At 37.1% G+C, this 15,877-nt stretch overlaps 1 protein-coding gene across 7 annotated transcripts in view; it reads right to left on the bottom strand.

Moving 5' to 3' along the window:
• Positions 1-15,877, bottom strand: part of KHDRBS2 (KH RNA binding domain containing, signal transduction associated 2) — a 381,354-nt gene that overhangs the window by 245,458 nt on the left and 120,019 nt on the right. For all 7 annotated transcript variants that reach the window (XR_004749882.1, XR_004749880.1, XR_004749879.1 and 4 more), the window contains exon 3: positions 3,832-3,948. Coding sequence is in view for 3 of the 7 variants with exons in the window: in XM_035323020.1 (XP_035178911.1) it covers positions 3,832-3,948 (117 nt within the window). In the remaining 4 variants the exon portion in view is untranslated. The remainder of the gene's footprint in view (positions 1-3,831; positions 3,949-15,877) is intronic.

Raw genomic sequence — 15,877 nt, 5'->3', positions numbered from 1 at the left:
CAGTTTGATTGTTTACCTTTCCAATTGGCTCCCATGCTGTCAGGAAAAAGCAGAAAAAGAAGCAGAAAAGAATCAAAAGCCAAAGAAGTTAACATGACTATGCTTAATCTCATCACTACCTGTTCTGAAGAATGTCTTTGCATATTTATAATACTATATTACTATAGGAATGGTGTGCTTTGATGGCATCATGTCAGTCACCAAGACAATGAGAGCTGAACCTGTCGTAAGAACTCAAAGGAAACTGGCTGTGCTCTTATGATGGGCACAATTCTCAGAAGCCATGACTATGCTTATCATGTTGAACAATACCTTCTTATGATTTATAAATAAATGGAGTTATTCAGCTAAAAATATTTCAAAGTTCAGCTATAGCCAACATTAAAAGTACAGTTCCGCATGCAAAATCAAAAGGAACAGAATCACAGAATCACAGAATTGTAGGGGTTGGAGGGGACCTTAAGAGATCATTGGGTCCAACCCCCTGCCAAAGCAGTTTCCCTAGAGCAGGTTGCCCGGGTAGGCATCCAGAAGGGCCTTGAATATCTCCAGAGAAGGAGGCTCCACAACCTCCCTGGGCAGCCTCTTCCTGTGATCTGTCACCCTCACTGTGAAGAAGTTATTTCGCATGTTGATGCAGAACTTCCTGTGATCTATTTTGTGGCCATTGTCCCTTGTCCTGTCCCCACAAACCACTGAAAAGAGATTGGCCATATCTCTTTGTTTTCCACACTTCAGATGTTTATAAACATTGGTAAGATCTCCTCACAATCTTCTTTTCTCAAGGCTGAACAGACCCAGGTCTCTCAGCCTTTCTTCATAACGAAGTTGCTCCAGCCCCTGTATTATCTTTGTGGCCCTCTGTTGGACTCTTTCCAGGAGATCCCTGTCTTTTTTGTACCAGGGAGCCCAGAACTGGACACAGTACTCCAGGTGAGGCCTGACCAGGGCTGAGAACAAGTATCTAAAATTCAGCATCATCTTTTGTTGTGCGTAGAGGTAATGCAACATCTCATGATGGCGCTTGTTTTTCCTGTCAGAACTCTGCAGGATCTTTCCCTAGAGATTGTGTTCATTACAGCAAAATACACTTCTGCTGAACTAGTGGCATTAGCTTGATCACAAAGATTAAGTTTTTCTTATATCCACAATAATATTCTGCAAAACTGACAAAGTTATTTTTGGGCATCTCTTCACCAGTTGTGAACACAATTCTCTGTGAGATGTTTATAAGTTCTGTGATATTTAGTGCACAACTGGAGTTGCTGATATTCATGTTAAGTAAATTGCATTGATTTTTCAAATTAATTTGCCTATGCAATTGTGTCCCCTGATGATTGAAAAAGGAACAAATTCAGTTCCTTAGTCTCTGGAATTTACACATAGATTTCTTTTTTAACAATAAAGAAAATCTGAAAACCAGATAAACCACCCTTAACAGAGGGAGGTTCCCAGAACTGGAAACTGCACCTCCCCTTGCTTGAAATTGCAGAAATATACAGACCATGGTTCATTGTAGAGCCAAGCATGTGCCTACTATCATTTTGGTACCAAAAAGACACAAATCATTCCTTTGAGAACAATAAGAGAGGATTTCAGGTGGAAAAGTATTTAATCTTTTCTATCAGGCATATCACTGAAATTCAACTTCTGTTGCTCTGATGCAGCTGAGCAGTCAGCTGCACTGGACCAGAAGGGAAAAGCCCACATGCCTGCTGTCTGCCTGGGGACTGGTATGGTCCATGGCATAATACAGACAGCCCTAAGTATATTCTAGGTTACAGAGATAAATTACACAGATTTTTTCCTGAAAATTCCCCCAGAAGGAAGACTCATCAGCCCATATACATAAATTGATTTCTAGTACAGTATGAAATAACCACAGCAAGCCAGACTCTGGTAATTTGTATTTAATTCCATAAAAAGTGCTGCACAAAAGAGGCTAGTGAGCTTGTTTTAAAGTGAGAAAGCTGTTTTAGCCAGAACAAGTTGCATTTTCCTTAGTGCTGTGGCAGTCTAGTCTATTATTTGTGCTCACAGATATTTTCTTTAGTTTTACCAGAATCTCAAACTAGAAAATCCCCTCTGAATTTCAACTGTTATCCATCCCATGGCCATTCTCAGTGTCTTTTGCTTGGAGATGCTAACAGTGATGTACAGAGATCAAACAATTCCTCTCTCACTGTAAGAGCATAGGCATTTCATTTTCTTTTGAGTCAGTGACGTCCAAATTGGATTAAGATAAGTAAATTGTGTATGAGGCCTGCTTTACAGAGGTTGCTTTCATCACTGCCATATTTAATGCTATTTTACTCTAGAACTTAATTTTTTACACCTTTCTTATACGAGTGACTTTCCATGAAGTTCACAGTAAACTTCATATTGAACTTTAGGCATAAATATTCTATGAAGATAAAAAATGAATCTTGTTCTACTGACATACTCATGAGTGAATGTAATAACTGGCATGCTGGCACTGTTTGTTATGATCAGATGAAATACAAATGGTATGATAAGAAGAGTCACCGATTTCAGAATCAGAGGACTTTGTCTGTCTATTTATGTGCTTAAACCTCTTTATCTGGTAACAAGCTCTTCACACTTCCCTGTCTGGGCAATTGCCTCTCTTGGCAATAATAATTTGAGTGGGTGGCTGAGAATGGAGCTGGCAGACATAGTGCAGATGCAAATTACTGCTACTTAGCAGCACTCACATTCATTCATCCAGGCTGTCGTTTTTTATAATTCCAGAAGTAAGCCAGAAGCCATAAAATATTTTACTTGTCAATAACTAAAAATACAATCTGTAGTGTAATCAACATTTATTATCATAAAATATAATGTTAAATAGATAATTGAAGTGTGAGTATGCCCAATTTCATAAAGAAAGCACTGAAAAAATGAAATACGCTCTGTGTGCCTAATTTGTCTTTTTTTGTTTTATTTTTAATATTGCCATTGGAGATCTTGTAATGCAAGTGTGACTGCTGATACGCATTACCAAGACCAAATAATGCCAACCATAATCATGATTAGCCTTTCCTTTATTCTGACATGTTATTTCTTTCATTATTTTAGCTACTGAGATGAATGATAGAGGTGACGGAAAGGAAAGCTGAATAATGCCCAGCATTACTAAAGGCAATATATAGTGCAGTGAAATTAGTAGTCATTATTTCTGTGTTGGCCATAATACTGCTGTTCTACAGCCTGTAAAGTAAGGTGCCACAATGCAGTGTATACTTACTTGCTCTTTGGCTTGCATATATATGACTTGACTTTATTAATAAATACTTAAGGTGCAATAGATGTGATTCCAAATACAGATTCTTATCTATTGTGCATTTCTAAGCACATTTAAATAAAATTTGCACATTGTTGTCTTTGTTAAAAGTATTCCCTGAATACTTCAAGCTTTTTTAAAATGTTACCTTTCTAAATAAACCATCATAGCAAACCTAAAGAAACAAGAGAAAAACTATTAATGTAGATCAGCATTACAGCAGTAATCTTAACAAGTTAAAGTTTCTCAGGAGAAACAAGCTTCACTCAGAAAAAAATAAGATGTTTTCTCTTTTATGTTAATTATTTAAACAACAGTGGTACTATAGTAACTGTGGTGGTCCACAATTATATGGGAAGGTTTGCATAGCAAGATAAAAACTATATTTAAACAATTGATGTAATTGAAAAAAACAAATGAGCCTTTGGAGTCAGAGTATAGCTTAAGTCTATTAACTGAGCCATTAATAAGTAGACAGGCAATCTAAGTGTAAGAGCTAAGAGCAACACTTATCAACACTAATTGCAGTTAGAATCCAGACACAGTACCTTGGCTTTATCCCTCATGGAGCCTTTCCCCAAGATAGACATTTTTGCACCTGTTTCTTCTTGTAACCGCTTCAAGGAGTTTCCTCTTGGTCCAAGCAATTTCCCAACAAAATTGAACTAGAAAGTAAGAAAGAGAACTATTTGAAACCAAGGAGCACATTTTTGAAAAGTTAATAAACCTTTATAAAGGAGTTGGTTAAAGGGAAAAGTTTAATTTTCTTTCTAGGCCTAATACATAGAAGTGTGAAGAATGGACATATTTTTTATCACTAAAAACATTTGTAGTTTATTTGGAACCTAGGAGGTTCATCTTTAGGAGAGAAATAATCAGTGGCTGCTTAGGTTTAGCTAACTAAAACAAGAACTTTTCTTACTAGATGAGAGGTGAAACTGAGAGAATGAATATGTTCTTTCCCGACTTAGTCAGCTTTATTGGAAAGTAATACATTCTGCAAAGTTAGATCTTTCAATGGATTTTTAAGAATTGATATTTTAAAAATTGATTTTAAAATAAGTGCTGTTTTGTGTATCAGCTTCAAATGTCTGTTTTGCCAGTAACTGAACTAATCATCCAAATAATAGATTACTGTAGATATTCAGGCTGTTTTCTGAGAATATTTTGAGGAGCACTGTGATTTGCTTGGCATGCTGCTAATACTCTTAAACACTGCACAGGTACTGTGACACATACAACATTGTTTTATATGTATGGGAAGGAGAGATATCTATTTGAAAAATTTGGTGGCAGAACAGTAAATAAATGGGGTGCTAATGTAATGTTGACAAACATAACAAAAGGAGAGGAGTTATAAAGTAACAGTGATTTGTTTATTCTGCAGTCAATAGTTTTATCAATTTAATATGTTTTATGCTTTCCAAAATCTTTTACAAACTCTATGGCATGCTGTCTTTGGAATTTGACTGAGAACCATCAGTATTTGCTTAGGATGTTTCTAAACTATGATCAAGTTCAAACAGACAGTACTCTGGCTTGTCTTTCAACAAAAAGTAAGCTCATCTGAGGATAAAGGTGTGCATTTGTATATGCACTTCCTTGTTTTTATTTTAGAGCAGAACTAGGAGAAAAATGGGATGAAGAACATGACAATAAGAATAGCAATTCAGGACATACTGGTGTCAAAACTACACATGAACCTCTAGAAAGAACACAGAATCAGAGAATCAAAGAGTCATCTAGGTTGGAAAAGATCTTTGAGATCACCATGTCTAACCATCAACTTGACCTACAGAGTCACATCACTAAAGCACATCCCTTAGTGCCATGTCCACACTTCTCTTAAGTATATCCAAGGATGGGGACTCCACCGCTTCCCTGGGCAGCCCATTCTAATCCTTGACCACACTCTTCATGAAAATATTATTTCTAATGTCCAATCTAAACTTTGCCAGCACAACATCTTTTTTACATCCTATCAGTAGTCACCCGAGAAAGAGACCAACATCCTCCTTACTGCAATCTCCTTTCAGGTAGTTGAATAAAGTGATGAGGTCTTCCCTCAGCCTTCTCTTCTCCAGACTAAACAACCCCAACTTCTTCTAGTCCCTTCATAAGCTTCATTACACACGTTTGACCAACTCAATATTGTTGTTGTAGTAAGGGGCCCCAAACTCAACACAATAGTTAAGGTGTGGTTTCTCCAGTGCCACGTACAAGGGGACAATACCTTCCCCAGACTGGCTGGCTACCCTGTTTCTGACACAGGCCAGGATGCCATGGGCCTTCTTGCCCACCTGGGCACACTGATGGCTCATTCTCAGCTGGCTTCCAATCAGCACCCACAGGTCCTTGCCTGCTGGACAACTTTCCAGCTCTTCCCCAACCCTATACTGTTGCATGGGATTGTTACAACCCAAGTGCAGGACCTGGCACTTAGCCTCGTTGAGTGTCCTGTGATTGGACTCAGCCTATCAATGCAGATCCCTCTATAAAGTCTTTCAGATCAAGCAGACCAAGCAAATCAAGAGCCCTGCCTAACTTGGTATCATCTGCTAACTTATTGAGGGTGCGCTCAATCCCCTTATCCAGACAAAAATGTTAAACAAAAGTGATCCCAGTACCAAGCCCTGGGGAACATCACTGGTGACCAGCTGCCAACAGGACTGAACTCCATTCACTGTGACTCCTTGAGCCCAGCCATTCAGCCTGTTCTTCCCCCACTGAACTGTCCAAACCATCAGCAGCCAGCTTCTTTAGGAGAATACTGTGGGAGATGGTGAAAGAAGAGATGTTGTAATATACCCTGTTTTGCACTACCTGCCATTTTAAATTTAATGTTAAAAAGGAGATCTGGGGGGAATGTTGTTTCCATTTTAGCCAGTAAGGACCTAACATGCAAATATACCAGCCAAACACAAAATCAGGCCAGATACCCTGGAACTCAAGCTAACGTTTGTTCCAGTTTCTTAATTACAAATTACTTGCAACTTCCTTCAAATATTGGTTATATCATCAAAGAAAATAATATGTAATCAGAGGAAAAATAAACATGTAAAGCAAAATCTACTTCCACCTAAATTAACATAACTGATTTCAGCAAGATGAAATGTCTAGGGGGAAGTAGCAAGTAGTACAGCTGCAGAAAAACAGAGCAAGCTTTGAAGCTCAAAAAAACATTTTTCAGCCATGTGTGCTTGCAATTTGTTCTAACTCTATGTGTTGATTTAATAAAGTTAACAACTTTTCCAATAAATCTTACCCTTTTAAATCATGATATCAACAATACTAAGACTGTACTCAAACTAGCTAGCTATGCATCTTCCATGGCCAACTTTACTTGGAAGAAGTTGCTGGCTTCAGATGGATTATTAAATTTCATATGGAATAAGCCTAAGGATGAGGAAGAAACAGCAAGGACTGAATTTAATCTTTAATTTGAAACTGTATATTAGCCCTAGGACTTAATCTATTGATAGAAGTAATATTACGAAATCTCTTGCATGTGAAGGCTCATTAGAGAAGGTCGAGCAAACAGCAGAACTGTCTCTTCTCTACAGGGAACACGCTTACGTGCAGAACGGTTGTTACAAGATGAAGTATTTTGTGCAACTTGCACTTCACCAATCAGAGTAGAAACAGGCAGAAATTATGCTTTCAGTGTCTCTAAATATTAGGAATACATGCCTTTCAAAAGCTGAACGAGCTATACAGCTATGTAAGCTTGGAAAAGCCTACAAGAAGGCCAGCCAAAGCTCGACAGTGTTAGCTCTCTGAATGGAGCAAAACTATTAAACTACAGCCTATGAAGATTTATACTGAACATTTATACTTAAGCACGTCATAAACTGTCTAATAATTACCTTGAAATATTGCTGCAAAGGAGCAATATGGCCAACATAAACCATGTACAAAGTGGATTTTAATCACTTCAGAGGAAATAAGTGGCAAGGGATTTTAATTCTATCGATTATGTATCAGACAAGCATTTACACTTCATCCACCATCTAGATATTATCTGAAAACATAAATCAGGAAGCAAGCAGTTACAAGTGAAAAACTGAATTGCTCTTATTTTTGTTTTGTTTAAAGTTGAAGAAAAGCCATTGCACAATATCAGAAATTCTACCATTGTCCTTAGTCTTGCCAGCATCTGAAAGTTCTAGGGCTGCCAACTATCTTTAGCACTAGTCACTGTTATAATCATAAAACGCCTGGAAGTCTGAAAATCCCTCCCAGTAAAACATGCTGCACATCAGCACACCTCACTTGCTTCAAGTTAAGCCACTGAGAAGACAATCCCTAAAACTAACAAGGTGTTGTCAAGCTGGAGCACAGCATAGGCAGTCCGTCTCCCAGTGTCAATATTTATTATGCTGATATGTTTGTTGTGCATGGCATCTGTGGAATGCCAGAGATTAACTATAACCTGTGCTGTTAAAAACATGTACAATAATTAGTTCTTAAAGTATAGCTAACATACATTGTTATGACAGACTTAAGTGTACTATAATACATCAAGATCATCACAGATATTCTCACTCCCATAGTTGAACTTACCTTCTTCAAACTCAATGCTGTGTATTGTAAGTCCTAATATCAGTAGAATTATTAAGGAATTGTAAATAAACACACACACAAATATTTATAAGTTTATGTTTACATAATATCTGGTTTACATGGTATGGTGAACTGAAGAGAATTTTTTTTCAGTATATGGCATATTAAAGCAAATTTTCCTGGATGTGAACATGGATGGGGTTTTGAACTTTAAAGAAGGAATCCAAGGTAAATGGACGCAGCTCCATTACTGTATTTTTTTTTTTAATTTTTTTATTTTTTTGTATATAAGATGGGGAAAAGAAAGTGAATTTGTACTGTAGAATCTGTAGCTGACACCAGCATAGTTTTATACTCTATCCTATTGAACTGTGTATGAACTGCATACGTGTACTAATACAGTAAGCTTCTAATGACAAGGGACGAGTCAATGCCTCATATATCAAACTATGAAATGAAAGTTTTGTTAAAATTAAGCAACAAAAAAAAAGTTGTGAAGCCCCAATTTTATGACAGAGATTCAGCCACACTCTTTGTTTATTTTCTTCTGTACAAACAGAGCATGATGACCAAATTTAGTTAGTTTTGTTTTTGTTTTTAATCCTAATTTTGTTTTTAATCCTAGGAGGCTAGCTGGCACACTGTAAAGTATCCCAGGTTAGCTGTCCAGGACCTGTCTGTGGCACTGCAGCAGTCTCAATGACCTGACAGCTACAAATGGAGCTAAAGGAGCTAGGCAGATAGCAGTTGTGACTTTCACTGCTACCTCATTTTTTAATGCTCAAAATAATAATCAAACATTGAATCTTTACTTTGGTTGTATACACAGGACTCTTTCCAAATGTAATAAGCTCGTCTTTGAATAACTTAACCAACACCTAATGCTCGGTTACTTTGTAACAACCAGGTGGGCTGCCATTGCTGCTCTGCTTTTAAGTGCCAAGGAATATTGTGACCTTCCCCAGAGGTGGGCCACAGGCTGTGAGGTCAGGTGGAGTCTCCCCAAAGCCAGCAGCATGAGGCACCTTGGGCTGAGGAAAGTCACCCTTGCTGGGGTCACCACTTGGCCTGTTGAGCCATGTAGCACTGTCAGAAGTACACAGAAAGTTACTCCACCATATAGAAGCACAATGACTTAAAGCTCCCCCCATAAATCCTATCCTATCTAAAACCTCCCTTCCTTTCCACCTCCCTTCTGCACATGGGGGCAAAAATGCTGACAATCAACCAGCAAATAATCATATTTGCTGTTATCCTATGTTGCAACATAAAGCTCTAACCCACAGTGCTTTCAAAATTAAAAATCTCCATTAAGTATTAGTAAAGATTTTGAGCATCTCAGGACACTATAGTTATAGCTATAACACATCTAACATTATATTTACAGCATTTTAATAAGCTTCAGACTTAATACAATGATTGATAGAAAGTGAACATTTACATTTAGAAGAATAATTGTTTCCATGTTTGATGCAGCCCAAATACTTCGCTGATATAACTGTAACACTGCATATTTTACAAATACTATTTAAATTGGGTTTTACAAGCGAAACAAGGAATATGAATGTAATTTATAGAAAACATATGTCAGTGATTACTTCTGTTCTATACACAGACGAATGTTCAGAAAAGCAACAAAACTTACATAAATAAGGTATGAGACAGACAAGTGTTTCCAGCTGTAAGATAAAGCAACACAAAGCCCCTAACTGGGAGACCAAATTCATTTCTTCTAATCCTAGAAAAAGCAAAATAGAAATAGCAGTGGCTTGGGCAACACAAAGCAGGTTTGTTATTTTTCAGTATGCTCTATTCACCGTTTGCTATCAACTCCTTTGTAGGAGGACAAAGTGTCTTTCCATATTCAGAGCTCACGAAAATCTTTCTTTATTCAAGAAAGAAAATAAATAAAATAATAATAATAACAAACACTACTACCACCACCAAAAATTAAAAAAAATAAAAATAAAAAAATCTTATTCCTATCTAAATTCAGCCCTGTACTAAAGAAAAAGGAGAGGAGACAAAGGCATTTTCCACTCCTGAGTAAAACCTTACTGAGTTAGACATGCTTATTCTCGCCTTGTTCTGGGACTTCTGATATTTCAGTCATTTTAGAATAGCATTTGTTAAAGACTGTCTCAACTTTTGATATGCATAGGGGACTTCCCTTTCTTTCTAAAGGTAGCACTGGAAGATTAGGAAGGAAAAATTTATTTCCCTCATTACTTTATAGGCACATTAAGCTTAGCAAATCCTGCAATGGACAAGTTTTTCTCCCTCTATATACAGTTGCTTATCCCAATGCCTCTTCAAAATCTAGTATTTTTCAGCTTTTCCAAAAGGCACTAACTGCTCCAGATAAGCATGCAATATTATTTTTAATTCTGGCACCGTAGTGTTTGCTGTCTCTGGAGAAGAGCTTACAAGAAACCTGTTTGGAAGAGTCAAATTTTGCAAGACTCTGCTTTAGCTGGACACATTAGGAGACAGCAGGAGAAGAAGAAAATGAACATATTTCTTTAGATGGGTTCTGGAGGCCTATGCCAAAGGAGATATGGAGGCCTATGCCAAAGGAGATGTTCTAATGCTTTCTTAGACTACTGCACTGTTGAGACTTCACTACAGAAGTCCCTGAACCAAAAGATAAGGCTGCCCTATCCTCCAGAGCACTGTGTCTGATCTGTTCTTATATGATCGGAACAGAAACATGATACTAGCTCATGGGGAGGATGGGCGCAAAATGAAATGCTCAAAGGAAAAATACAGCTTCTTGAAAACACAGGGGCAAATTCATTTCTAGTTTAAATCAACAGAATTACCTCAAGAATAAATTAAATTTGAGTAACAAAGTTAGAATCATTAAAGCTACCACATTTGAAAGATTTACCTAAGAAATAAACATTTTTATTACACATTTTTTATCTTGAAAAGTGCTGGGAGCACATATTTATGGTGTGCTTGAAGAAGAAGGTGCAATATTTGTCTGGTTATTTCCTGGCTCATAGCAAGCATCTAAATCTACAGTGAAATGCATTTTGGCATAACTCCATGAAACAGATGGTCAGTGACTCTAGACAAACATCCTCCAGATACAAGTCCATACTGAGATAACAAAAATATTCCCTCATTCTTCATTTTAAGCAATTTTCAGTCAGAATTTGGTAACAAGTTGTGGCATTTAAATAGAAGAATTTAAATAGACCTTAGAATTAAAATATTTTATCTGTTTTTAAGAAGTAATTGTTTGGTGTCTGATGTGTCTTTATTCAGTTAAATGTAATGACTTAACTGAGGAAAATTTGAATAAATATTTCTCTAATACATGCATTAGCAGTATGAATTATTATAATCCACTAATCTGTCCCACACCCAAACATTTCATTTTGTGTAATTCTGTTTTTAACTTTGACTTGAGGTAATTGAGAAGAAGCCAAGAAACCAACTAAACTTCTGGATCTATATTAAATCTGCAATTAACAAGTTTATGGGGTTTATGACTCACTGCAGCCATTTTTTTTTTTTAATTATTATTATTTTAATTGCAGAGATACTCAGATAGAATCAACGTACCAAGCAATGTAAAGACAAAAAAAAAGACATTATATTTACCCTAAGCTGTCAAGTATGCTAAAAAATAAATAAATAAAATAAAAAATAGACCTTGTTACCTGCATGTATCTACTATTGCTTATTTGAAAGGTTAGCATGTGTTTGAAGAAATTACTGCAGTTAAAATCACTGGTTTGCTTGTGAAAGTGAACTTATTCAAGGTAGGTGCAGTAAGATCAGGTTCTGCTGACAAGAGGAATACACAGTAGCCTGCTTTTTCACCTCAGAAATGGGAGAGTACCTTTATGTTACATTTTATATTTAATTTTTGCCTTTTGGCCCTGTTTTGTCTGAATTTCAAGAATGGAATGCATTACACACATTTCCTGATGCTGATTTTCTCTAAGCTTACCTCTATTTGGCCAGCTTAGTCAAAGCACTGTGCAAGGCTGATGGTAAGCAGGGATGGCTCTTACGGACGCATGTCTACGAAGACTGCTCTTTAGTGAACTACTGTCCAAATAGAGCAGTATTGTTAAAAATGGCAGAGTAGGCTAGGATAAAAATCTCTATCTCTTCAAAGCAAAGTCAGACTGTGCAATAGTCATATTCTATTAAATCAAGGGCAAGGAGCCTCTGTAGGACAAAAAATAAAATAAAAAAAAAATACAAAAAAAAATCCCTTCACATTCATCTCAGCCAAGCCTGAGACAGTAAACTTTTAATATATAGAAACAAGTAACATACAAGGTAAGACTGACTCACTTAAAAGATGTTATATAAAAAGATATTTCCATGAATGCTAACAATTCAGACTAAAGAAATGCACCACCAAGCTTTTTCAAAAGTGTACAGTTAAATAAGTTTATATTCAGCATATGCACAGGTATGGAAATAGGTACTTAGACTACAACACTTAAAAGCATAATCAACATTTGGCTAATTGGGCTTATTACTCCCACAGATACACAATTTACTGGTCACAGTAATAAACACCATCTGCTCTTTGCTAACTGGCAGCAACCTACCAACTTTTTTCTAACTTACAGAATTTGGAACTTAAAATGAAGATCTATAGGAGCTGTAATGCAGTGGGATTTTCAAGTGCATCATCTTAGTCTAACTGAGCTGGATATGATTTCATATTAGGTGAAAGACTTCTCTTTGCCAGATGCTATATTTGCAAATTTAAGTTCTAAGTCAATAAGAACCAGGATGTGTTAGGGTTGAATACTCAACCATAAAACTAATGTATCTTTCAAATATATGCTACTGATATTAGACTAGTAAAAATGTGGCATAAAACTCAAATTTCTTTTTAGTCAATGAAAATATAATGACACTTAATTTGGACGCAAATGTTAGTGAACCGATTTAGCATACATGCATGTAACATTTAATTTTGCAGAAAGCATTGCATCAAATCACAAATGGTTTATGTTAATCTAATTAAAAACTGTGTTAGTCAACTGGATTTTGCCTTTCGTTATTAAAGTAATTATACTTACAGCAGCATTTGTGTATCAATTTACATATACTAAGCACTATGCAAATATTCATTTTATTCTCAAGTCATGTTTATAATCAAAGCAAAGCATAACTTTAAATTGATTGACATCTCACATCACTCTACAGAAATTAAACCAGTCTGGGAAAGCACTCAAAAACATTTTACAAAATTCTGGTTCATTTTTTTTCCATCTCTCCATTTTCTATATTGTTGTTTTAAAACATTTTTTAAAATGTATTTTAAAAATATTTTAAGAGGAGGACATCTTTTAAAAATATATTTACAAGGTGAAAACACTTAAGTAATACTGTGTTAACTCAAAGACCTGAACTGGTACTTATTTTTTTGCTTGCTATGATGAGCTTAAGAAGGAAAAAAGGCTGTGTTAACTCATCATTTTGCATGGATGGCTTTCCATTGGTTTACACAACCACTGTATTGGGCGTGGAAAGATCCAATTCCTTCTCCAAACTGAAAACGTTCTGGCTTCCCCTCTAGCATGCCAAACAGAGGGTCTGCAGAGCTTCTTCCTACAGATGTTAGTAGCGGTAACCAGTGCAACTGATCCCTTAATTTATAATTCATTTAACACTGCTGAATGTAAAAACAAAAACATATATATATGTTAACACTCTGTAATTTGATATAGATGCACCTGATTTTCTAACTATGAAGAATCCATCATTACGTTAAATATGTATACAAAGAATGTGACTTTTTCGTTATCAGTATTTGTCGATGTTTGCAATTTTGCCAAATTGATAGCACTTATTACTCACTAATTCCTATTTGGAACACCTACCCAGTCTCATTACAAAACTAGACATTACTGGATTTTAGGACATTTGAGTGTCAAAAGCATCTAAAGCACTGAGAATGTCATACTTTGCTGATGGCATGCCATTGCAAGTGACATTTCTGTCCTTTAGACTTAGTTAAGGTAAGACAGAAAAAAGGTATTTTCAGGGCAACACCTTGAAAGAAGAACAAGACGTTGTATGTGAAAAACGAGCTGGCAGGAGTAAGCTGGAGGGCCTGAGTGTCTTTGAATAAGACAGGCTGTAATAACTAAAGAGTATCCAGGAAGGAAGTCTTACAATTGTGATACAGCATATCCATAGTGAACAAAACTGTGGCTGGGATGCTCCTACCTAATAAAACGTTAAATGATCTGCTAATTTTTTAACTGGTGGCATTTTTTCTTCTCCCTGCACTCCAGTCTAAGATCTGATTCCCTCTTTATAGAAGTAATATCAAATTTGATTAAGAAAAGCCTCAGATATATATATAAAATATCTAGTTTTAAATTAGCATTTATTCCACTGTAATTACCCTTCTTCTACACATCTACAAAGTTCAGGAAGGGTGAATGTGTTTGTAAATATGTATAAAAGATATAATTCAACAGAAAAAATGGCCATGAATATCTTTCATTTACATTGCCAAGACAGCATATCCCAGGCTCTAGCTGTTAAAGGGAGACGGGAATGTTCTCCTGCAAGGATGAAAGTGACACAATTAGCCCCATCAAAGTAACTAATTTGGTATGTATGAAGAGTGATCAGTCTGAAACTCACTTTCATGTCACAAATGACACAGTTGCCTTGCTGGTGTCTCTGTAAGTTTCAAACGCATCAGTCTGTCTTAACACTTTCTGTTGTCTGCCTCCAGCCTCAGATGCTCAGTGTGGGCTGCTGTATATCTCCAGCTTATCTGCCTTATTCATTTCATTAACTGCATGAATTTTGGTATCACACAGTGATTTCTGAAATTCATAAATTCCATAATTCTGGAGAGCTAGGTGTTCAGTACCTAGATCCTGCAAGTGACAGAAGGGCAACTTCTAGTCCTTTGGGAGTCTATGCCCTACACAACTCTTCTATCATAGAATCATAGCATCATCTATGTTGAAAATGACCTTCAAGATCACCAAGTTCATCAGCTTGACCTACTGAGTCACATCACTAAAACGCATCTCTTAGTGTCATGTCCACACATCTCTTAAGTATATCCAAGGATGGGGACTCCACCGCTTCCCTGCGCAGCCCATTCTAATCCTTGACCACCCTCTCCATGAAGTAAGTATTCCTAATATCCAATCTAAACTTCTCTGGCATGTTTTTCACATCCTATTAGTTTTCACCTGAGAAAAGAGACTGACATCCTCCTTACTGCAGTCTCCTTTCAGGTAGCTGAATAGAGTGATGAGGTATCCCCTCAGCCCTCTCTTCTTTAGACTAAACAACCCCAATTTCCTCAGCCTCTCCCCATAACTCTTGTTTTCTAATCTTTTCACCAGCTTCGTTGCTCTTTGCACATGCTCAAGAAATTCCATATCCTTCTCATAGTGAGGGGCCCAAAATTGAACACAATATTCAAGGTGTGATCTCACCAGTGCCACATGCAAGAGGACAATCACTTCCTTAGTCTTACTGACTAAACTATTTCTGATGCATACATCTACACAAAACACTGGAACACTAAAATGTATATTTCAGAAGTCATAGAATCATAGAATCATAGAATATCCTGAGTTGGAAGGGACCCTTAAGGATCATCAAGTCCAACTCTTGACACCGCACAGGTCTACCCAAAAGTTCAGACCATGTGACTAAGTGCACCGTCCAATCTCTTCTTAAATTCAGACAGGCTCGGTGCAGTGACAACTTCCCTGGGGAGCCTGTTCCAGTGTGCAACCACCCTCTCTGTGAAGAACCCCCTCCTGATGTCAAGCCTAAATTTCCCCTGCCTCAGCTTAACCCCGTTCCCGCGGGTCCTGTCACTGGTGTTAATGGAGAAAAGGTCTCCTGTCTCTCGACACCCCCTTACGAGGAAGTTGTAGACTGTGATGAGGTCTCCTCTCAGCCTCCTCTTCTCCAGGCTGAACAGGCCCAGTGACCTCAGCCGTTCTTCGTACGTCTTCCCTCCAGGCCTATCACCATCTTCGTAGCCCTCCTCTGGACACTCTC

The sequence above is a fragment of the Oxyura jamaicensis genome, chromosome 3, assembly GCF_011077185.1.
Source record: "Oxyura jamaicensis isolate SHBP4307 breed ruddy duck chromosome 3, BPBGC_Ojam_1.0, whole genome shotgun sequence".
Lineage (NCBI taxonomy): Eukaryota > Metazoa > Chordata > Aves > Anseriformes > Anatidae > Oxyura > Oxyura jamaicensis.
Note: the sequence above shows the minus strand (reverse complement) of the source record. Positions and strands in the feature narration are given on the sequence as shown.